We start from the raw sequence: 25,226 nt of genomic DNA on the forward strand, positions 1-25,226 counted from the left end.
CCTCTGAATGGCTGAAGAAAAACAAAATGAAGACTTTGGAGTGGCCTAGTCAAAGTCCTGACCTCAATCCTATTGAGATGCTGTGGGATGATCTTAAAAAGGCCGTTCCTGCTCGAAAACCCTTCAATGTGGTGGAATTACAACAATTCTTAATAGATGAGTGGAGCCAAAATTTCTCCACAGAGATGTAAAACACTCATTGCAAGTTACTGCAAATGTTTGATTGCAGTCGCCATATAGGTTTGTTTTTTTCTCCCTTAATAATAATAAAAAAAAACATAATTTAGTTTCATTTAAAAACTACATGTTGTGTTTTATTTTGTTGTCTTTGACTCATATCTAAATATGTTTGATGATCAGAAACATTTAAGATTGAAAAACATGCAAAAAAAAAAAAAGGCAAACACTTTTTCCACACCACTGTACCTTTCACACATCAATAAATGTTGCCCATGGTAGTCTAAATATATATGATATATATATATATATATATATATATATACAGTATACACAGAGTATACATAGCATTAGCAGTGAATTGTTTTTATTAATGATTGTTTTAGTGTGTGTTTGTGTGTGTGTCTCCTCTGTATTTTTTTTTATGTAATAGAAAATGAATTAATTTGGAAAACCTAAAAATTGAATCCAACACTGATTGGTTGATCGTTTTTTCAGGTTTGTGAATTGTGCTGACTTCCACCCCAGTGGTACCTGCATAGCAGCCGGTGGCACAGACAACACTGTGAAGGTGTGGGACATCCGAACCAACAAACTCCTACAGCATTATCAAGGTAAGCCTTAATTTACACATACACTCATTTCATTTAATGTGTACAGAAATGAAGAATGATAGTAAAGATTGTAAAGGTGTTTTCAAACTAGTCTTTTTTCCCAGAGTAGAATGTGTAAGTGTGAAAGCTGTTTTGGAGCAGGGGAGTGGTCCACAGACCCCCATCTCTGGTCCTTCTGAACTCAGTGGTCAAGGGTTCAGTTCAAGCAGACTGTGGTGTGGTTCTGCCTCAGGTGTGAAAGCTCTCAGCTCCTGGTGCCACGTGTGGGGTCAAGTGATTGGATTGGTTCATGCTTCCACTCTTGTTGTAACTTCACTTTCTGTCAGTATCTTCCATCTTAATAATATCCTATCCACTGTGATTGGACTGGAGCAAGAGTTCTGTTATAAACTCAGCTTTGTGGAGTGAGTGCAGATACTGACAGCATGGTGATAAATGTTTGATAAACGTGAGATATACCTCATACCAGAACAGCTCTGTTCCTCACCTACAGATTTCTTTTGTTTTTGCTTTTTGTGATACTGATTTTGTTTCCCTGATTATTTACTAACTTTAATATTAGACAAAGATAACCTGAGTGAATATAAAAAGCACTTTTTAAATGATATATATAAATATATTTTTAGGAAAATCTAAATCAATCTAACCCTGTGTGAAAAAGTATTTGCCTCTAAACCTAATAAGACCTGGCAGCAGCAGCTGCAATCAAGCTTTTCCGATAACTGGCAATGAGTCTTTCACAGACCTGGTTGTGGTTAGTGAAATTTAACTCAGCTTTCCAAAAAGTCTGATTGATCACAGTTAATTTATGGGGGAGAGGGCAAACACTTTTTCACACAGGGCTAGATTGGTTTGGAATTTTTTTTTCCTTAATAAATGAAATAATCATTTGAAAAGTGCTTTTTATATTTCCTTAGGTTTAAAGTTAGTTTAATAATCTGAAAAATGTAAGAATGAAAAATAAATCTGTAAGGATCAAGGAAGGGAAATGGCTAAAATAAGAAAAAAGATGCAGAGCTTTCAGACCTCAAATGATGCAAAAAAAAAAGTTCATATGCATAAAGTTTTAAGAATTCAGAAATAAATACATAGTGGAATTACCCTGTTTTTTTTTAAACACAGTTTTTCAGGCACTACAGCATGTTCTCCTCCACCAGTCTTACACACTGCTTTTGGATAAGTTTATGCCACTTCTGGTACAAAACTTCAAGCAGTTCAGTTTGGTTTGGTTTGGTTTGATCATCCTTCTTCCTCTTGAGTATATTCCAGAGGTTTTTAATTTGGTAAAATCAAAGAAACTCATAATTTTTAAGTGGTCTCATATATACATACTATTGTAGTCCTTGTTAATGCGCCTTGTGTCTTGTCTTGAACTAGGTTGTCTAATGTCTTTGCACTAATGTCCTTCTGCACCAGATGTACTGTACATCTCAATATCAGTATAATGACTATAAAGTTGGGTTGAATCGAATTGTATTGAACTAATAAAAAAAAAATGAAAAGCTGCAAATGGATGAAACTTTAGCAATCACACTCAGAAACGTTTTCATTCACGCTTCAGATGGAGACCTTATTTGTAAAAAACAAACCAGAGGCATTTAGCTCCTCTTCCAAACGAGCCCAGAATTGGCCCTGGGTGCGGAAGTTTTTATGCAGGACAAGAGTCAAGGAGTTGTACACACGGCCACTTTATGTGGTGTCATCACCTGGCATGTTTCCAAGTCATGACCATGGTAAAGGTGAGGAACAAAGGGTCTCGTTACTGGAATCAGTCCGAGCGTCGGACTAAAGGCTGCCAATCACACTCACTGACTCACGCTCACACTGTACTGCTGTAATTATCTGTACAGCATTAGAGAGAGTTGTCCATTTCGGTCATCTCCTCAGTTCTGTCACTCACAACATAAATGATCCCTGTACCCCTATGATCATTTGTGATCTGACTAAGAATAAAATGTCAGGCATTCAAACCTGTCCAGAGGTGGAAAACGTACAGAAAAAAAACGTATTTATTTTCAGTTTTATTATTTTACATTTCATTATTATTTTTGACTTGCCATTGCTATGCTTTAACTGCTATTTACATGTTTTTTAACATCCAAGCAGATGCTTCTAATAAAAACTTAAGGAAATGTCATTAAAAACATTAAAACATACAAAAAAATGTTGGTTGGCGCATGCGCAGTGCCGTAAAGAGGCACATATTGATGGGTAGCATAACTTGACAGAACACCGGTTCCCCCGAGCCACACGCACACAGACCCCAGACTATACAGCGTTTCTCTCACTAACCGTGATAAACACTGCTGGGAAAAGTTCAGCTGCGCTGCCATGGAGAACAATTTTTTTTTTTTTTTTTTTTTTTTAATAAGACAATTTGTTTTTTTCCCACCATTTCATTTGTTACTCAGTAATGGGGGGGTTTCCAATGTAACGAAGTCAATTACTTGTGTCAAAAAATGTACTTGAGTAAAAGTAAAATTACCTATTTTAAAAACTACTTTAAAAATTACAACTTACTCATAAAATCTACTCAATTACAGTAATGTGAGTAAATGTAATTAGTTACTTTCCACATCTGAACCTGTCTGTGTTCTAGATCTTCTACTACAATGCCATGAAAAACTACCAAAAACTACTGATTTCCTTTGTTTTTGCTTTTTTGTCAGACAAAATATATCAGGCAAAGAAAACCTGAGTAAATATAAAAGCAGTTTTTAAAGGATGATTTTAGCAGTGTAATTTTAAAAAAGGAGCCTTATGGCTAATGTCAAACATGGTGGTGTTGGTGTGATGGTCTGAAGCTGCTTTGCTGCTTCTCTTGGACAATGCTCTCTACCAAAAAATTGTGAAGGAAAATGTCTGGCCATCTGTTTGTGACCTAAAGCTCAGGTGTACTTGGGTTCTGCCTCAGGACAATGACCCAAAGCACACCGGTAGTGTGTGCTCTGAATAAATCAATAAAACAAAATAGTGGTTTTGGAGTGACCTAGTCAAAGTCTGATTGAGATGCTGTAGCATGATCTTAAACAGGCGTTTAATGCTGAAAAATCCTCCAATGTGTCTGAATTAAAACAGTTCTGTAAAGAAGAGTGGAACAAAATTCCTCCATAGAGATGTGAATGACTCATTGGCAGTTATCAGTAAAGCTTGATTGCAGTTGTTGTTGCCAGGTGTGACACAACGAAGTTATTAGGTTTAGGGGGTAAACACTTTTTCACACAGGGCGAGATAAATGAAATTCATTATTTAAAAAATGCTTTTTATATTTACTCAAGTTAAATTTGTTCAATTTTCATTTAAAAAATATTAATGTTTTAAATAAAAAATTTAAGTTCGATAAAAAAAGCTCAAACTTTTGTAGGGGGGTGTAATTACTTTTTCACAGCACTGTATATAAATATATGTAGATTTATATACAGTGTCTACCTGTAATTATTTCTATAGTGTATAACATTAGAATAAACTCAAATAAACATAAAGTTTGTGGTAAGTCAGTGCGAGTGTCTCACTCTAACTAACTCTATATACCATTGTTTTATATATCTTGTGTTATAGTGCACAGCGCAGTGGTGAACTCGCTGTCCTTCCATTCCTCTGGAAATTACCTCATCACAGCTTCCAATGACTCTACACTGAAGATCCTGGACCTAGTGGAGGGCAGGCTGCTCTACACACTGCACGGACATCAGGTACCTACCTTTCTTAGTTTAAGTAATTTTATTTGATCAAATCAGGAATGATTTTGTTGTCTTTTTGTTACGCTCATGGTTTTTTATAACTTTCTTTCTAATTTTAATAGAATGTTTTGAATTTTCAAAGTAGAATATCGAATTAATTTACTAAACATGATAAAGTGTGGGTATGTTTCATTGCTGAGTAATATCAATTATAACTAAGGAAAAAATGGCATTTTTAAGCAATATTTATTGTAAATAGGGGAGGGAGATATGGCCCCTTAAATATTATCACGATATTTCATGGTATTTTTGCGATAACGATACTCTTGGTGATATAAATTATTATTTTTTTTTCTTCCCAAGAATACACTACTGCAACAAAATGAAAATGTAATTTTATTATTGCATATTATTTATGTCACACCCCTACCTGAAGATATTTAAAAAAAATCTCCATATATCCAGAATTAAAGTAAAATAAATGATACTGGACAGATATAATCTGTCTCTAGTAGATATATAATGGAAAATGAGAACAGTTTAAATTTTACTTTTGCTAAAAAAAAAAAAAGAAGTAGTACCCTGATGTGATAAGTGGGGGTGGGTGATATGGCACGATATTCCTAGGGTATAATATTGTTCACGATATTCAAAAATGTTGGCGATATTATCGCGTACGGTACGTTATGGCACACCCCTAATCGTGAAATTAAACAATGCAGGACTCGTGACTGCACCAGTCCCGCCTCCACCCGCACGTTCCAGATCCAGACAACCGAGAGCTGAGTCAGCACTTTAGAGTCAGCCGATCACTCAAAACCTGAGGAAAACAGCAAAACAATAATAATCAAGCATTTTAATTATCTTTTAAAGGGTAAATATAAGCGTTCCTCTGCGATTAAAAGTGTGATTCTGGCTGAGGTGCACAGCTTTGGAAAGGCTGCCGCTGCTTAAAAGCACGTGTCCAGCCATGTGGAGGCCATGCGGTTACCTCGTGTTTTTATGCCCGTTCCCCTCCCCCTTTCCTTTTTTTTTTTTTTTTTTTTTTTTACTTCGCGCATACAGACAAAGGCGCAAGTGTGTGTTTGATTCACAAGGATGAACTGATGGTGAGGTGGTCGCTCTAACCCTATTAAAGGGGTTTGCCCTGGTTAACCCCTCCTCTTTCCGGTGAACTTGACCCTCTGGCCGCTGGGCCTGTGGGTTTACGTGTAGTTTGGCGTGGTGAAGTGAGGTACAGTGGTGAAGTGAGGCACAATTTTCGATTATTTGCGTGCTCTAATCAATTCAGTGATTGGCGTGGTAGTGTTGTGCCGGGTTCTGAGGCCTTCACTCTTCCCATAATCGTCATTTCACTGTTCCACGGCTTTACTCCAGGTAGGAATATTACTCTCTTGTGTTTTTTTTTTATTATTATTAGATATTTGTAGAATTGTTGAGGTTAATGAGAGAATTGTTGTATTCTATTTAAACGTGAACAGGCCAAGTTCCGTTTTAAGGAAGTTAAGCTCTCTTTTTAGCTGCTCCGGATCTGGTGCTGCTGTGTTCTTTTTTCTTCCTTAGTGAAGCTGTTTGTTCCAGCTGTTAAACTGATATAATAATACTATTTTAACAATCATTAGATTGTTTTTGTCTATTCTTTTGTTTTGTTTATATATACATTTTTCTTTTGAGTGTGGTTTGGTTTGTTTAATTTCATCCCCAGACGCGTATTTGGTTTTTCCGTTTATTTTTCAGTATTATAAGTCTTTTTTCTCTGGTTGAGTTTTTCGTTTTTCTAGTTTTTGAAAGTCGTTAGATAATATTTTTGGCAACATTTTGGGTTCATTTTCGTTTGTTATTTTTCTAATAATAATAGCAATTACATAATTTATTTTCTTTTGTTAAAATTTTTTATGGGGCGAATAACACAAAAGTAAGTCAATAGTTACTTTTACTGGTAACTAGTTACTTTTATAGTGGAGTAACTCCATTAGTAACTCAGTTACTTTTTTGGAGAAGTAACTAATAACTATAACTAATTACTTTTTCAAAGTAACATGCCCAACACTGGTCAAGAATCAAAATATTGCAACATGACGCGTTTGTTTTTATTTCCTTAGGTAACATCACAAGTCTTGCGCATGCGCACATCGTGATGACGATGCTTAAACGATATATCTTGCACCCCTAATTATAACCCTCATATCATTGAGATTAATTCTACAGCTATGTTCCATTCAGGTTTGTTCAGGCCTCTCTGCGGGCCCTGGTGTGTCAGTATTGTATTTTTTTTGTGCTGGAGCTGGGCTGGTTTTGGAGCATGCTGAAACGAGCCCTCTCCAAAGAGTGTTTTAAAAATGTCAAGGAAACTGCCCACCCACTCGCACTAGTGAGTCACGAGTGCTGGAACCAGAGAGTGTGTGTGTGTGTGTTGGAACAGAACGTAATGGCAACCCACTGGCAGTGCTAACACTACTGACCTGTCTGTGCGGGTGGATTACTACTGTACAGCTGCTTCTTTCATGCTGGGACTCTGAGTTACAAAAGATGGTGGTGTAGAGATTTCCAGCCTTACCTGGAGATATATTATAGAATGTTATATATACTATAATTTTCACCACCGATCAAAAGTTTTAAAACACCCTTATTTTATTTTTAACCCTTTTTTTCAGTAGCAGTACTGTATAGCCCAGTGACTTTTATTACTACACTTTAGGGCTGCACCGATTAGTCGATATAATTGACAATGTTGATTATTTAAATTTGTCGACTACAAATTTCTTTGTCGACTAATCGGTAATTTGTAACAGTAACACATTACACAAAGTGCTGGGGACCGAAGAAACTTGGTCTGTGTCTCCAAAAGTGCCCAAACACGACAGATTACATATTTATTCACTAAATATCAGTACTCTCCACGTTTAAACAACATGTGGACATTTAAATGCCTTTTAAATCTCATGTTTAGCTGTTTTTCTGTTGTTTTTAGAGATGGAAAACATGGCAGAAATAATCGTTGACTAATCGAAAAAATTATCATCAGATTAGTCGACTACCAAAATAATCATTAGTTGCAGCCCTACTACACTTCACTTCACCTTACCTGTCAGACCTCTAAGGCCCAATCCCATTTTTATTTTGTACCACTACCCCTTGTTTTCGAGTGTAACCCTTCTACTTGAGACAGAGTTAGAAGAGGAAAGGGTGAAATCCTCCCTCTAAGGATTGGGACAACCCTTTAAACACCAGATACAAATTAAGCTATAGCTATAGCATCAGAGTGCTAGCAATCTAGCAAGATTAGCAACCTAGCTGCTGATTGACTAGTTAACTTTAGGGCATTGCTTGTCTTCAGTAATGGAGCAGGTGATTCAGTAATTGATATATTATTGTCCATTCCTTAATTCCTCTGTGATGGGTTAACACTCAAATTAACTTTTATTATTTTTTATTTTCTTTTCTTTTTCATTCCACCTTAAATGCTGCAGCCTCTGACTTCTGTTGCAGCATTTAAGGTGAAACAGGAAAGTTAGCTAGCTATCTTCACTAGCTAGCTACTGAGACTACTAGCATTTATTTTTAAAGAATATGAAGAAAATGACCATAAAACATTTAAACTACACATTGAACTAAGGTAATATAGTGGTTTCTTCATTTTTAGAAAAGAAAAACTCAAAATTGTGTGTTTCTTTGGTTGTTTGTGCTGCCAGGGGTAGGGCTAAGTGGTGGAATTAGATTGGGCCCAAGTCTTTTTTGTACTGCTGAAACTGACTAAGACTTAGTCTAGTGTTAAGCTGAGCTAAAGGCATTGCCATGTGGGTCAGTCAGATTTCTTCCTGTACCAGTTTTCTCCAGTTTCCAGGAGTTTTTTTGAAGGTGTAGGAAACAGTACATACTGCACCTCTGGTCCATCTGCAATTTCTCTAAAGAAAAGTCTTTTAATATAATACGTACATTAATATATACTTTTAATAGTTACAGAGTTCTCTGTGTTATGTAGTTCCGATAGTTATCTGTGTTTCTGTGTCTGTTTCTAGTTATTATAATAAAAGTGTGAATGTGTTGTTTGTAAGTGTGTAAAAGCTGCAGTAGAGAGCAAGGGTATTATCGTTAACAAAAACGAACGAAAAAACGAAAACTGAAAGTGAAAAAGCATTTCCGTTAACTGAAACTAATAGAAGCAATAATTAAAAGAAAATAAATGGTAACTCACTGGAATTGAATTGAGAGATTATAAAACTAACTAAAACAAACTAGCACAAGAGTGCTAACCTTCACTAGCCTGACTCTGTGTGTAGCTCATACACCAGCGGAAGGATGAACTGATGAATTTTTCTCTCTCTCACTCACACACACTCTAAAAGAAGTGTAATTCAGACACTGTTCACTTTCTGATGTTATTTATATGTGGTACAGTATAGTTAGTTCTAGAAGTGGGTGATATGGCCCTAAAATAATATCATGTATTTCATGGTATTTTTACGATAACGATACTCTTGGCATTCACTATGATATGGCACACCCCTAACTGAGATATTAAAAATACAAATATTGTATGATATTTAACAGGTTTGTAAGAGAAGTCAATGATCCAGAATGTCATGATACTAATAATGCACTCCAAATATCTCCATATATCCAGGATTAAAGTAAAATAAATGATACTGGACAGATATAATGTGTCTCTAGTAGATATATAATGGGAAAAGAGAACAGTGTGAATTTTTATTTTGCTAAAAACAGCAAAAAAAAAAAAAAGTTGTACCCTGATGTGATAATTAGGGGTAATGATATGGCACGATACCTTAGGGTATAATATCGTTCTCGATATTTCAAAACGTTGGCGATATTATTGTGTACGATATGATATGGAACACCCCTAGTTAGTTCTGTGTCTAGTGCTGGCCGTCTATTTCTAATTTATCTTTGAGTTGATAATTTGGGTGAAAATGAGTGAAATCTGTAGAGTTTATTGGGTTTCTGAGTTTGTTTGAGTTTCTCAGATTGAGCTCTCTGATGTGATGTGTTTCATGTTCATGTGAAAATAATATAAAAAAAACTAGCAAACCCACTTTAATCTAATTAAACGAATTAAAACTAACTGAATTGGAGGAGAAATGTGAAAAATAAATCAAATTAAACTTTAATGAAAAATTAAAGCTTTACTATATGCTTTACTATAGCAAAGGCTTTGTAAAGTGACATATTTTAAATGTTTTTTAAATGTTTTTTTTGTTTTTTTAAATGTATTTTAAATTTTATTTATTTATTTATTTTTTACAATGCAATTTTTTTTGTTCATTTATCTATTTTTTTCCCCTTAAAGGCCATTCATTAACTGGATTTTGTACCATTTCTAGTTATTGACTGAACCTGAAGAGCTTAAATGGAAAAAAATAATAAGGAAATCTTAATGACACAGATGTCTCAGAGTGGCTAATAGTGTGGATGCTACTGGACGTGCTATCAACGCTCCAACCTCTGCAGGAACTGTGTGAGAACATTCAAGCTGCATGAGATGAATTTTCACAGGACACCATTAGGAACCACTACACCATGTGAGATGTCTGGCATGTTGCATGTGCTACACTACCACCATATATCTATATATGTAGCTCAATAATTCATTTGAGAGCCCAGCATGAGCCAGCGCTGCCAGTGCTAGATGATGATGATGCTGCTGCTGCTTCTCCTGGCTTGGTGCAGACGGCATGTTGAGTTCACTGACTCGTGAGACAGTCTGGCGGTGAGCTGGTATTAGTCAGTGGTGTATGGAACAGTCTGCGTCTCGCGTGTTCTGCTCCAGTCTGTCTGATTTTCTGCACTAGTATGTTCACTGGTGACCTGTCTGTTAATCTGTTGAGCTTTAAATTTCAGACTAAATCAGTAAGCACAGTTTTAATATACAGTGGTATATTGTGCCAGGAATAATGGGGATTAACAATATCTTTGTCACTTTAAGACAATTTATGTCACTGATATTGTGATCATATAAGACAGGGGTGTCCAAACTACGGCCCGCGGGCCATTTGCGGCCCGTTTCCTTTTTGGAGCGGCCCGCGAGGTATTTTAGAAATAGAATGAAAGTTGGCCCACTGTTAAGCAGGTTTTTATAATGTGAGATTCAAAGTTTGAACCCTAGGTGTCAGAAACGGGCCAAAGAGTCTAAAAGCGGAGAGGGTGCTCAGTTGTAACGCAGAAAAACGGGCCAAAGAGTCTAAAAGCGGAGAGAGTGCGCATTTCTAGCGCAGAAAAACGGGCCAAAGAGTCTAAAAGCGGAGAGAGAGTGCGCATTTCTAGCGCAGAAAAACGGGCCAAAGAGTCTAAAAGCGGAGAGGGTCCGCATTTCTAGCGCAAAAAACGGCCAAAGAGTCTAAAAGCAGAGAGGGTGAGCGTTTCTAGCGCAAAAAATGGGCCAAAGAGTCTAAAAGCGGAGAGGGTGCGCATTTCTAGCGCAAAAAACGGGCCAAAGAGTCTAAAAGCGGAGAGGGTGCGCATTTCTAGCGCAAAAAACGGGCCAAAGAGTCTAAAAGCGGAGAGGGTGCGCGTTTCTAGCGCAAAAAAAACAGGCCAAAGAGTGTAAAAGCGGAGAGAATGCGCCGTTTTAGTGCAGAAAAGGGGCAAAAGAGTCTAAAAGTTGCCGTAATTAAGGAGTTTAATATTAAGAGACATCATGAAATGAAACATCTATTTGAAAAATCTTAGTTTATACAACACTGTCAAAGATAAAGATAGTAAGTCAAGTAAAATGGTGTGTAAATGAAAGTAATCAGGAAAATGTATTATTTAAAGTAGAATATTTCATTATTTGTTTTATTACAGAGTCTGTGGCCCGTGACTTTAAATATATTTCTCCTTCTGGCCCCCAACAAAATTTTATCAAAAAAAAAAAAAAGTTTATCAATTGACCAAAATATAATAACCACTTGTGTAAGAAAACCTATAGTTCCACATAAGAGGTTAAAAAGACGAGGGCAGTGGGCTTTTCCATGATGTGGACCCTTTATTAGGGTTGGGAGGTGTCCAGTGCTGCTCTGCTAGCAGCCCAGTTGGCCCTTATACTGAGCAAGTTAGATACATTATCTTCCAGTGAGAGAATGGGCAGTTACATTCTTGAAGACCGCCAGCCTGAATCCCAGCAGTGGTACAGCAGGGCTTTAGCTGTGGGTGCTTTCTCTGCACTGGTGCCCAGTTCTAAATCTCCTCTAAACCATTCTTCTTTCTTTATTTGGCAGCTTGAAGACCCGGGAGGTTTTGTTTAGGGATGCACAATGACCTCATACTTAATGTTTGAGAAAAAGGCATATTATCTTATTATTCGCCTCTGAGCTCTACAGTTGTCCTCAGAAGACTTCATGAACCGAAATACAGAGGCCACAAGTCTCGCAGCAAATAACGGGTCAGTACAGGTAGGTGTAAAATTGATTCCTGAATCAATACAGGTAGGTGTACAGTTGACCCTTGATTCAGTACAGGCAGGTTTAAGGTTGTCTCTTGAATCAGTACAGGGATGTTTAAAGTTGACTCTTGAATCATTACAGTTAGGTCTGAAGACGACTTCTAAGTCAGTACGGGTAGGTCGCCAGACAAACTTAGGAGTCATTAGAGGCAGTGCTCGGAGTCAATAATGGCAGGTTTAAAGTTGACTCTTGAATCAGTACAGTCAGGTTTAAAGTTGACGCTTGAATCAGTACAGGCAGGTTTAAAGTTGACTCTTGAATCAGGACAGGCAGGTTTAAAGTTGACGCTTGAATCAGTACAGGCAGGTTTAAAGTTGACTCTTGAATCAGTAGATGTCGGTTTAAAATCTACCCATGAATCTGAACAGGCAGGTCTTAATTTGATGCTTGAATCACATTACAGTTAGGTCTGAAGACGACTTCTAAGTCAGTACGGGTAGGTCTCCAGTCAAACTTAGAAGTCAGTAGAGGCAGTTCTCTATTTGACTCCTGAGTCATTAATGGTAGGTTTAAACACGCCTCTTGAATCAGTGCAGGCGGGTTTAAAGTTGACTCTTGGATCAGTACAGGCAGGTTTAAAGTTGACTCTTGGATCAGTACAGGCAGGTTTAAAGTTGACTCTTGAATCAGTACAGGCAGGTTTAATGTTGACAATTGAATCAGTACAGGCAGGTTTAAAGTTGACTCTTGAATCAGTACAGGCAGGTTTAATGTTGACAATTGAATCAGTACAGGCAGGTTTAATGTTGACAATTGAATCAGTACAGGCAGGTTTAAAGTTGACAATTGAATCAGTACAGGCAGGTTTAAAGTTGACTCTTGAATCAGTAGATGTCGGTTTAAAATCGACACTTAAATCTGAACAGGCAGGTCTTAGTTTGACTCTTGAATCATTACAGTTAGGTCTGAAGACGACTTCTAAGTCAGTACGGGTAGGTCTCCAGACAAACTTAGGAGCAAGTAGAGGCAGTTCTCGATTTGACTGCTGAGTCATTAATGGTAGGTTTAAACATGCTTCTTGAATCAGTACAGGCAGGTTTAAATTTGACTCTTGGATCAGTATATGTAGGTTTTAGTTTGAAATCTGATTTAGTACAGGCCAATCTCAAGTCAGGTTTTGAGTTACTTTTTGGCACCTTTGGTATGGACTGACTTTGACTCAAAGGACAAATGCATTCTTCTTGTTATGCATTTGAAGTTAGACCCCTCCTCTTTTTCAGCTGCCGTCAATGCACCATCACTTTTCAGCATCACAACACACCTGGAGGAAAGCACCGGGTCCCCAGCTATAATACATCAGCTAAGAGACACCTGTTCAGTCCCTATAGAAAGGAGGTACTGCTAATAGAATAGGACTCTCTGGAGAAGATAAACATACAAACAGGAAGCTATTGGCAACATGCCTAATGTCAGGTTTTGGCTAGAGGGGTATAAAACCTCCAGCATTGTGTTCTCTGGAATGACAAAGCTTCATTCAAAACTTTTGGGTTGAGTTGGGAAGCTCTTGGGAATGAATGAAATAAAATCCACAGCAAATTTCTCAGATACCAAACATAAGAATCAGGATACTCAAGATTTTCACAGTATTTGACTCATTGTAGTGAAGCGGGTCGTCCTGACACGGTGCCTGCAACACAACTCGGTACTGCGCTGGACCGGAAACCGGCGATTAGTCCAGATATACAGAACACATTCCAGAGAGAGTGGAGCGTACGCCAGCAGGCGGTCCAAATACTTATTTTAGGATTGAATCAGAGTGGAGCTGTGCAACGTTCACTGATTACTGACTGACTGACTCCAGAGTGTGTAGTAGTATACACACACACACACACACTCAGGTAGTATGATCATTGAGGAGGTGCATCTGAGAACTTGGCAGGAGGTGTCAGTTGCATGAGTCACTATGAGTCACCTACGCTCACACACACACAATGATTCTGTCATCCTAATCCAAGCAGTATGGACTCAGATGATACACTGCACAGTCAGGCTAAATCAGAACCTGATCCAATCTCACAGTCTCAGTTGTTCCATTATCAGAGCAGTGATCGGATTGTGGGGGGTTGCAGTGCTTAAGTGCAGAAGTTAGAAGTTACCTGGGACAATAAATCATTAAACATTTAGACTGATATGGACAATATATATTAAGCTACAAATATAAAAGTACTGTGTAACGTTTGAGTAATGCAATGTGCCAAGAGTTCTTGGCATGGAGTTGTAGAGGTTCCCAATGATGTCCAGAGATCCAGAATCCATCCCATGATCAAACCATGGATAGCACATCCAATAGCATCCCACATTTTTTAAATCAGGGATAGGTCTGGTGATGCAGCTGGCCAGGGCATAGCATCTGTATATACCTTCAAGGAAAGCTCTTGAGGTGGCAGCAGTACGTGGATAAGCATTGTCCTGTTGGAATAGCATTTTGGAGCATTCAATAAAGGTACGGTTACTGGTTGAAGGACCTTATTAACGTAACACTAGGCTATGAAAATGTCTTTAATAAAGACCATAGGTCAGGGGTGTCCAAACTTTTTTTGTTGGGGGCCAGAAGGAGAAATATATTTGAAGTCACGGGCCACAGACTCTGTAATAAAACAAATAATGAAATATACCACTTTAAATAATACATTCTCCTGACTACTTTCATTTACACACCATTTTACTTGACTTACTATCTTTATCTTTGACAGTGTTGTGTAAACTAAGATTTCTCAAATTGATGTTTCATTTTATGATGTCTCTTAATATTAAACTCCTTAATTACGGCAACTTTTGCCCTGTTTCTGTGCTACAACTGAGCACTCTCTCTGCTTTTAGACTCTTTGGCCCGTTTTTCTGTGCTGCAACTGATCACTCTCTCCGCTTTTAGACTCTTTGGCCCGTTTTTCTGCGCTACAACTGCGCACTCTCTCTGCATTTAGACTCTTTGGTCCGTTTTTTTCTGCGCTACAACTGCGCACTCTCTCCGCTTTTAGACTCTTTGGCCCGTTTTTCTGTGCTAAAACTTCGCTCTCTCCGCTTTTAGACTCTATGGCCCATTTCTGACACCTAGCATTCAAACTTTGAATCTCACATTATAAAAACCTGCTTAACAGCGGGCCAACTTTCATTCTATTTCTGAAATACAGCAAATTGGCCGCGGGCCATAGTTTGGACACCCCTGCCATAGGTGATCAGGCAATGAACTGTTGGTCTTGGTGCTGTTGTTTATACCTTCCCTGGTTCCAGTGATTTCAGTGGTCTGATGATAAACAGCAGCCAGTCCAATCAGCCGGTCAGTAAAGTTACCCCATCCTCTGATTCCACTACAGTATTACAATTTCTACAGGCGCTCCAGGCCAGTAGAAGCTGGAGTCTAATTCATGTTGCTATTTCCACTATGGACTGTGCTAGTCGTGTGGGCGGGGTTGTGCCTCGGTGTGTGTTGGCACCGCCAGAGCGGTGTCTGTGAAAGCATGTCTGGTTTGGCCGCTCTGTCTGTAGCACCATGTAGTGCCTAATTTTAACCTTCTGTATTTGACCAAAGTCAATATGGCGTCACAATGCTGTAATTTTCCTCCTACGAGCTGGCGGAGGGCACTTCCTGCAAGGGTAATTGTGGGTATGGAGGAGAGAGAGGGTGGCTCAGCTTATTTTTGTTGAACAGTAGAAGGTAATTAAACTGCAGAACCCCGCAGGACTGTGTTTTCTTAAACCTGAGAAGAAACAGAGAAGAAACAAAATAATTGGGTTACAATCCATGATAAGTTAAGTCTTGAGTCTGTAGGTTGTGAGTCTGTGTAGAGTAAAGTCTAATGGTACAGTTCTTTGTCACACCTTGAATCGCTGGTTAGAGTCGAGTAACCGGTCCAAGTCTTCACTGCTAAGAGTGCTTTTATGTTCACTAAGAGTGATTTAGAGTCTGAGTTGAGTCTGGAGTCTCTGGGTTTTGTCAAATCTCTGTATTGAATCTGATTCAGAAAGCAAATCTCTGTATTGAGTCTGAATCAAGTCTCATCTCTAGGCAAGAAGCCAAGTCATCTCCTAAGCCCTGTCCAGACAGGATCAGTTTCTCAGAGGGAAGCCTGTGAGAAATATTTCACAGTTCTGCTCAGTGATAAAACTCTTGCATCCGGACTGCAATTGAAAAAAACAGGAACACCAGTGAGTTTTTAGGCTTTCTCTGTCACATGACGTCACATTCAGTAGCGCCAGTGTAATTATGGTGCATGGCGGTGGACAAAGAGCTATTTTATTAAATGTGAGGTGACGAAACTCAGAGATGTGCGGAGTTCAGCAAAAAACTGTAGATATTCCAACCTGTAATTTTCTTAGAGGACGTCTGAGAAAAACACAAACATGGTCGTTCCGGACGGGAATAAACTAATCCCCTCTGGATAGGACTATAGTTGGGATTGATAGTTCGAGATAAGCTTCTAGTCTCTGGGCAGAGAGTTCCAGTTGGGTTTTGAATTTCAGGGAGGTCCTACTGATGTCTCTGGGTACAAACCCGATTCACATCTGGAGTCGTTGGTTGATACGTTCTCTTAAATCTGAGGTATGAGTGTAAATTAATACTGGAGTCTCTGTAGGAAAAGTGAATCAGGTCTCATACAGTATGATTGTATTGTAATTTTACCTGTAGAAAAGATTAGTCAGTGGTTCACAGTGTAGGGCTGCAGCTATCGATTATTTTAGTAATCAAGTACTCTACTGAAAAATCGATTCGATTAATCGGATAAAACATATTTGTTTGCTTAAAGAGTAATTTAAAAATACACAAGAGAAAACAAGACATTTCACTTAATAATGAATGACCAATTGATTTCCTTTTTTAGATAAGTTATATTTTTAAATTCACAACATACATTTCCAAACTGCAAACACAAATAGAAATAAATAAAGGAAAAAAATAATTTAATAATTAGTACTTTTTAAATTAAATTAAATTAAACTAAATTAAGTTAAATTATTTTCAACAAGGATTTCTTGTAAGTATTAAAACTATAGGGAAATAATCAATAAAAAAGGCATAAACATTTGCATTATGTTGTGCATCTTAGCTTCTGAACAGCAGAGATGTTGCCAGTTCGTATCACCCAGAGACTGTAAAAAAGATGGACGTCGTGTCGCCGTACCCATTCATTTAATGAAAATGAAGCCAAAATCTTTCACCATGTTGCCGATCCTGAAACCTGAGTCTGCGCAGTAGAGATCAGAGGAGGGAGAAAGACTGTGGAGAGACAGCCTACTCATTTAAATAAACCCGCCCCTGAGGGCTGCCTCGAGGTCACAGGCTGCAGAGCGGAGCAGAGCTGACGGTCTGTTATTGGTCCCGCCCATAACCAGCCCTTTTACAATAACCACACCTTTTTTGAATAGAGCTGAATAACGTTTTAAAAAACAAATTCTGTGGGGATATAAAAAAATGACAATATAAGCAGAGGTTACACTAGCTGTTGCACTTAAATAATGGAGGTAGAATTACAGTATATTAGAAAGAAACGTGATTGAAAGTTTTCTGTTTTGCCATTGAAACCTATGGGGATGGGTGGGGTTACACAGTTTCTGCAAACGAACAGCCGTATTTGTTTATAAACTCCTCAGCGCTGTGTTCACTTCCATAGAGCCTGTATTAAGTCCAGAATTCTCTTTTCTCATGAACTAACCACACATTAGACAGTATTAATAATAATTAGCACTCCACATTTCTGTCGTTATGTTACTAAGGTACAAAGTTATATTAACCTTCTCCTGGCTTCACCGTTAATGTGTCCTCGGCTGAGACGGTGCAGCATTAAAGCGTGCTGTTGTGGGAGGCAAGAGCGAATACACGCTGTTCAGCCTAAAATGCTGCATTATTATTGCCCTTTTTCCTCGTGAGTTGTCACTCTTTTCCCTCGCCGCTTCAAAATACCCTCTTCTCAATTAAAACCTCCGCCACTTCCTCCTTCTTCCTGCGCGCGGGTGACATAATCAAAAGCGCAAGTTACCGCGTACTGACTTTTTTAATTAAATAAACGATTACTCGAGGCACAGTAAATTACTCGATCAGTTTTTTAAAGCGAGTAACTCGAATTACTTGAGTAATCATTTCACCCCTATCACAGTGTAAATGACAATGCATGTGATGTGTTTTATCATATTTCTAGTCCTCATATAGATATTATAGAGCTTTACTGGTGCCATAAACTACAGTGATTGACCATATGTGTAAGCATCTTGATTCTATGTAGTGACTAGCACTGTTCCACGTCTACAGGGTCCGGCGACATGCGTGGCGTTTTCACAGACGGGGGATCACTTTGCGTCCGGTGGATCTGATGAACAGGTGATGTGTTCTCTGCTGTTGCAGCAGGACTGAGCAAATTCCCTGAATTGATGCTAAATCATTAGTTTCATAAATGGTAAAATAGAAATCTGCGATTATTTTGTTCACAGGTGATGCTTTGGCGGACAAACTTTGATGGCACAGATTACCGTGAAGTGCTCAGGTTGCAGAAGAAAACCACCAGCGAGGAACCTGACACTTTCAGCACTCATAACCCGGCACAGGTGAGGTCAGGCCGCTGGTATATTACCTCCTCATGTTGTCACAATGACACAGGATAAAAGCTAATTCCTACACATGGAAGTACACCTCGCTCTTCCACTATCACTCCATTCCAAACGAATGCTCCTTTTGTTCACACTGGTGAAGTGGAGAGGGGAGCACAGCTGGAGCTGAATGAGGGGGAAGGCCTTAGTGTGTAGATCGTTATCATGCAGAGCTGGATGTGACGTTCCAGACATTCCTGACCTTTTCCCTCCTTCCCATACTTGGGATTACTACTGGGATTTTTTTTCTTCAGTTTTCCTTTTACACATACACACACACACACAGACTTGTACACTTACATAAACACACACTCTCTTGGAGTGTAAGCTGTGTTCTTGATGCTGCGACTGTTGTTTGTACAAGTTGGCAAAATTATATAGGAATGTTTTTTTTTATGGAAAATCATTTTGAACATCAAACCTATTTATATCTTGCTCATATCATACCTTTTTTTTATTCTACTAGTACTAGAGATCAGTGGCGTGCACAGACATTTTGGGGGGGCAAGTGCTTAGGGGGAAAAAGGGCACTTTTTATCAATACCATATGTACAAATCAAGCCCTGAATATATTTCTGGCTTCAACATGAATATCAACATGCCCACTTAATTTTACTGCCCCCCCCCACGCAAATCAGTCGAGAACAGGGGCTGTATGTGGTCGTCCTCACGTTATCTAGCATTGATTTGGGCTAGAGCGGCTAGTTTATCTGGTGACCAGTCGGCTAAAGATGCTTAGTAGTTTGGTGCTGTATGAGACGTTTTACTGCACAACAAAATGATTTCACATTGGGCTTAGAGGGCAATCGGTAGGATTTTACTTGATGTGTATGTTACCTGGCTGGTGGTATACGGGGGAGAAGAAGCCTATCTGTTGCCGTGTGTGCTGTGCTGAAGACTCGCTGACTGAACTGCTGCTGCAGCGCATCGCGTTGCGCGCGACCGCGTGGGATCACGTGACAGAGGAAGCGAGAGGTCGGGTGTGTGCGAGCTGATTTCAGGGCATTCTGTTTTTACTCATTTTTAATCGCTCAGGTTTTTAAAAGATCATTTCATTCTTTGGTTGATAAAGGGCAGAGTTGGTGGTGCTTTAGCACCTGATGTCTATGTCTGCACGCCTCTGCTAGAGATGCACCCAAATGAAAGTTTTGGCCAAAAGCGACACTGATAAATGTCTCAACATCCGCTTCCCCAAAACATAATTTTTTACAACCACAATTGTAGAGAGACCTGCTTTTCAACACAGAGATATAATCCCATCTGCAAAGCCAACAGAGTTTGAACTGGTATCCTGTAGAATAACCTAAAGGGCCTCGCTGTTCTCTTTTTTGGGAAATGCAACAAATTACAACAGAAAATCAGAAAAAGTGTCAGAAGTTGAAACCCCTGCACCAATAAATGACATGATCTGCACTGTATGCCTCTACATGAAAAGACCTCCATCCTAGAGACTCAACGCTCAACTTAGACTTGCATCCCAGAGACTCAACACTCAACTCAGACTCAAATCCCAGAGAATCAACACTCAGCTCGGACTCATATCCCAGAGACTCAGTACTCAGCTCGGACTCATCTCAGAGAATCGACATTCAACTCAGACTCATATCCCAGAGACTTAGTACTCAACTTGGATTTATGTCCCAGAGACTCAGAACTCGACTCTGGCTTGAGAGACTTAATACTTGATTTAGACTTATATTCCAGAGACTCATTAATTGACTTGGACTCCTATCCCAGATACTTTGTACTCAACACCGACTTGTTACCAAACTAAGACTCATGTCCCAGAGACTCAGAACTCTACTCTGACTCCTATCCTAGAGAATCAACACTCAACTAAGACTCCTACTCCAAAGACTTTGCACTCAACTCAGGCTCCTATCCCAGAGACTCTGCACTCAAATCAGACTCATGTCTCAGAGACTCAGAACTCAACTCAAACTCAAACTTATCAACATTTGACTCGGACACTTATTGCCAAAGACTTAGTACTCACCTTGGACTCACATTCCAGAGACTTTTCACTCATTTTAGACTCATATCCCAGAGACTTTGCACTAAATTTGGACTCATATCCCAGAGACTCAACACTCAACTCAGACTCATATTCCAGAGACTCAGCACTCAACTTGGAGTGATATCTCAGAGACTCAACACTCAACTCAGACTCATATCCCAGAGATTTAGTACTCAACTTGGATTTATGTCCCAGAGACTCAGAACTCGACTCTGTCTTGAGAGACTTAATACTTGATTTAGACTTATATTCCAGAGACTCATTAATTGACTTGGACTACTATCCCAGATGCTTTGTACTCAACTCCGACTCCTGCCAAAGAGACTTGGCACCCAACTAAGACTCATGTCCCAGCGACTAAGAACTCTACTCTGACTCCTATCCTAGAGAATCAACACTTGATTATGACTCCTATTCCAAAGACTTTGCACTCAAATCAGACTCATGTCTCAGAGACTGAGAACTCAACTCAAACTCATATTCCAGAAAATCAACACTCGACTAGGACACTTATTGCCAAAGACTTAGCACTCATTTCGGACTCATATTCCAGAGATTTTGCACTCAATTTGGACTCCTATCCCAGCGACTCAGAACTCAACTCAGACTCATATCCCAGAGATTTGCACTCAATTTGGACTCATATCCTAGAGACTCAGAACTCATCTCAGACTCATATCCCAGAGAATCAACACTCGACTAGGACACTTATTGCCAAGGATTTAAAACGAATTGGACTCATATCCCCTTAGAACTCATATTGCATATACGCAACACTTGATTCAATCTCATATCCTAGAGACTCAGCACTTCACTCAGACTCCTATCCCAGAGACTCTGCACTCAAATCTGACTCATGTCTCAGAGACTCAGAACTCAACTCAAACTCATATCCCAGAGATTTGCACTCAATTTGGACTCTTATCCTAGAGACTTAGAACTCAACTCAGACTCATATCCCAGAGATTTGGACTCAATTTGGACTCATATCCCAGAGACTCAGAACTCAACTCAGACTCATATCCCAGAGATTTGCACTCAATTTGGACTCTTATCCTAGAGACTTAGAACTCAACTCAGACTCATATCCCAGAGAATCAACACTCGACTAGGACACTTATTGCCAAGGATTTAGAACGAATTGGACTCATATCCCCTTAGAACTCATATTGCATATACGCAACACTTGATTCAATCTCACATTCCAGAGACTCGAACCCTAAAGGTTCAAGATGTGACACACACACTCGAGAGATTTGGAATTCAACTTGGATTCATACCCCAGAGATTCAAAACTTGACTTAGACTTGCACTAAAGATACTTGACTCTCAACTTGGATTCCTACCCCTGAAACTAAAGACTGGACTTAAGACTCAGCTAACAATTACTCATAGAGACCTGACTCTGACCCTTGAGGGTTTGTGGCTGATTTCAGATTATTTGCAAAGTATAAAATGATACTAGACTGAAACAAAATGAACTAAGTCCAGTTTAGGATAAATTCTACCAGTCAGGATTTTCAGGAGGACACTGGAGAATATGGAGTTTCAGCCTCAGCAGAGGAGAGATGGAGGAAAACACCATTAGCGGCGGTTAAATATTAAAAGCCCTCATCAGATGTCAGTGTCGTGGAGAGGGCGCCTCGAAGCGCCAGTCGCCAGTTTAGCGAGCGAAGGGGTACCACAGGTGTTGGGTTTCGGCTTTTTTCTACAGCAGCAGGGTTACTTACATCAACAAGGGCATATATGAGCCTTGCGCCCGCCGGGAACCAGCGCCTAACTTTCCTCACAGCATGACCTTCACTCCACCACCGGATACAGTTACACCGATCAATGGCCTGGAGCTTTTAAGCGATGTCTTTTACTAGCGATTGTAAAAGGAAACCGACCTCTCCTGGCGTCCTGCTCACCTCCGGAACCGAGGGCGGGGCTGCAGAGATTCCGACGCTGCCGATGTTTAAGAGAAGTCATGTAGGCGATTGAAATTGATCTGTTTCCGTTTTATTTAGTAATCAGATAGACTGGACATTAGTAGGTCATCAATTTTCTGACAAATCACGATTGCTTTACTCTGTATAGAGAAGTATCGGGACACCTGCTCACTCGTTGTTTCTCCTGAAATATATATTCTGTTTGCCCTTGAAACTGAGGGCTGGACTGCAGAGATTCCATTAATAGACTAGACTTTAATGTTCTGTAGTATAAATTAGCATTTATTGACCAAAGTATTAGGATACCTGCTCATTAATTGTTTCTTTTGAAATCAAGGGTATTAACAGAATTTATCCTCCAGGTAACTGTCTCTATTATCCAGATAAAACTTTCTCCTAGATATTGGACTCACGGACGCAAGGGTTTTACAAGAGTTAGACCAGGTTGTTGGACAAACAGCACGTCCACTGTGGACGCTGTGAGAGGAAGCTGTCTGAAAGGGATGTTCGGGTGCTAACCCGGATTGTATCCAAAAAACATAAAACCACAGCTGCCCAAATCACGACAGAATTCAATGTGCACCACAACTCTCCTGTTTCCACCAGAACTTTCCGTCACCACAATAAATTATTGTAGTCTAAAACCAGGTGTTTCAGTTTCATTTTCCAATCTCTGTAGATACACTAAGTATTTGGCAACCAAAATAATCTGGGGAAAAAGGCAAAAATATGTTCAATTAATATTTTAATTGTAGTTTTGTCATTGCTTTTTACATTAAAATAATATAGTATATACATTTCATTATTTATGCACTTATTAAAAAAAGATTTAAAAAGTAAAAGAAGTGTTTAATATTTGGTATGAAATGTTATATATTGCTTGGCTTTGGCTTTTAATGCACGCACTTAAAGAACTATTAGAATTAGCGGATAATAATTGTTTGTAGTAACTCATAACATGGATGTATCATCAGATATTAAGGAAACATGCTGAGTTTAAGCACTGGCAGCTCTTATCAGCAGTGCTTTAGCCAGTATTTTGTTATTGGAACGTGCCCACCGCCATTCTCCCAGCCCCATTTCCACACCATGTGTTGCCTAGGTATAGACAACAGTAGGCAAACAGTGTGCAGCAGTCATGGAAACTGGTGAGCTGGCTATTGTTCTGCTGAACAGGTAATCACTGAGCTTCAGTACGGTTGCTAACTATAGCTGGATAATTTATCACCACCACTAGTGTAGTAGAGACGGGCATTTTGGACATTGAAACGTGACTCGTCGTCACTTGCCACTGTGTGTGAATCTGGCAACCCGTGTAAGCTTTGTGACTGGGGAGGAGCAGGTAAGCCAGAAAACGTTCTCCAGTGTTTGGAAATTGGGCTGCTGTATTATTTTTCAAATTGAAAACCTCTGGAATATATTCATAAGAAAGATGGATGATCACAAGCAATCAAACCAAGCTGAACTGCTTGAATTTTTTGCACCAGGAGTGGCATAAATTTATCCAAAAGCAGTGTGTAAGACTGGTGGAGGGGAACATGCCAAGATGCATGAAAACTGTGAAAACTGTAAAAACCACGGTTATTCCACTAAATATACATTTCTGAACTCTTAAAACCTTATGCATATGAACTTGTTTTCTTCTCATTATTTGAGGTCTGGAAGCTCTGCATCTTTGTTATTTTAGCCATTTCTCATTTTCTGCAAATAAATGCATTTTATTTGGAATTTGGGAGAAATGCTATATATGTCTATAGTTTTTAGAATAAAACAACAATGTTAATTCTACTTAAACTTATACCTATAAATAGCAAAATCAGAGAAACTGATTCAGAAACTGGAGTGGTCTCTTAATTTTTTCCAGATCTGTATAGTATAATTTTACAGCAAAGGTAGTCGATTTTCATGATCTGTTTTTTTAAACACCACAGGTCATCCACAAAAGCAATTAAAAAAATATTTAAAAATGAAGGAAATAAAGATTTTTTTATTGTATATTTAACATATTGATGTAATGAGGTTTAATAAGTGGGTCTTCAGAAAGTTCTTCTCCAAAATCAATGTAACATTATATCATGTTTTACTTCTTTGTAATGTTCTCTCTATTGTTCCCGTCTGATAATGATCGTGGCATAACTCGAGACTCCAACTGTCCGCGCTGTGCGATACGTGACTCAGGTTCGAGTCTGAGAAAAGCTTTCCGATGATTCTGAGAAGAGCCTTCACTTTGTGAACGTGTTCTGTAAATGTCAGCCGGGCCCGTCAGCCCACTGTAATTCACAGAAATGCTTTTACCACAGCTCTTTAATAGGCTCATTATATTTGTCAGGTGTAATTAGAGGAACCTGAGGACCGGGCCGGTGCTGGAGAGTTCTGTCCCTGTGCTCAGAGTCGTGGTAAGTAGTGGTAATGTGTCCCTCTCTGCCCGTTCTTCACCTGCTATTGAAAATAGCTTTTAGACTCGAGCTCAGATTCATTAGGCTGTGTCTGGTGTAGCAGTAGAAGTAATGCTCTGTTCTTTATGTAGGTTAATGTGAAACGTTTCTAACTTAAAAAAATAAAAAAAGACTTCATTCAGGGCTCTGAATCTTCTATCAGAAGTTAATGAAATTTTAAGTATTAGATAGTTTAAATTAGGAGATTTAAACTGCTTTTTTTTTACCTGGCTTGACCTGGTTTCTGTTTGATCTGGACTAAATAGTAAATATGTCCGCGGTTTGTTTGCAGTGTGAAAACACTTTTTTTGAACAGTTTGACCATTTCAATTGTGGGATGTTGAGACAGTC

The 25,226-nt window shown here is 39.0% G+C and overlaps 1 protein-coding gene across 2 annotated transcripts in view; it reads left to right on the top strand.

Moving 5' to 3' along the window:
* The window catches only part of poc1a (POC1 centriolar protein A), a 68,123-nt gene that overhangs the window by 8,472 nt on the left and 34,425 nt on the right, over positions 1–25,226 (top strand). For both annotated transcript variants that reach the window (XM_022682612.2, XM_022682613.2), the window contains exons 6-9: positions 676–791; positions 4,350–4,483; positions 18,158–18,226; positions 18,337–18,450. In XM_022682612.2, the coding sequence (XP_022538333.2) occupies positions 676–791; positions 4,350–4,483; positions 18,158–18,226; positions 18,337–18,450 (433 nt within the window). The remainder of the gene's footprint in view (positions 1–675; positions 792–4,349; positions 4,484–18,157; positions 18,227–18,336; positions 18,451–25,226) is intronic.

This window comes from Astyanax mexicanus, chromosome 24 (assembly GCF_023375975.1).
Source record: "Astyanax mexicanus isolate ESR-SI-001 chromosome 24, AstMex3_surface, whole genome shotgun sequence".
Classification (NCBI taxonomy): Eukaryota; Metazoa; Chordata; class Actinopteri; order Characiformes; family Acestrorhamphidae; genus Astyanax; species Astyanax mexicanus.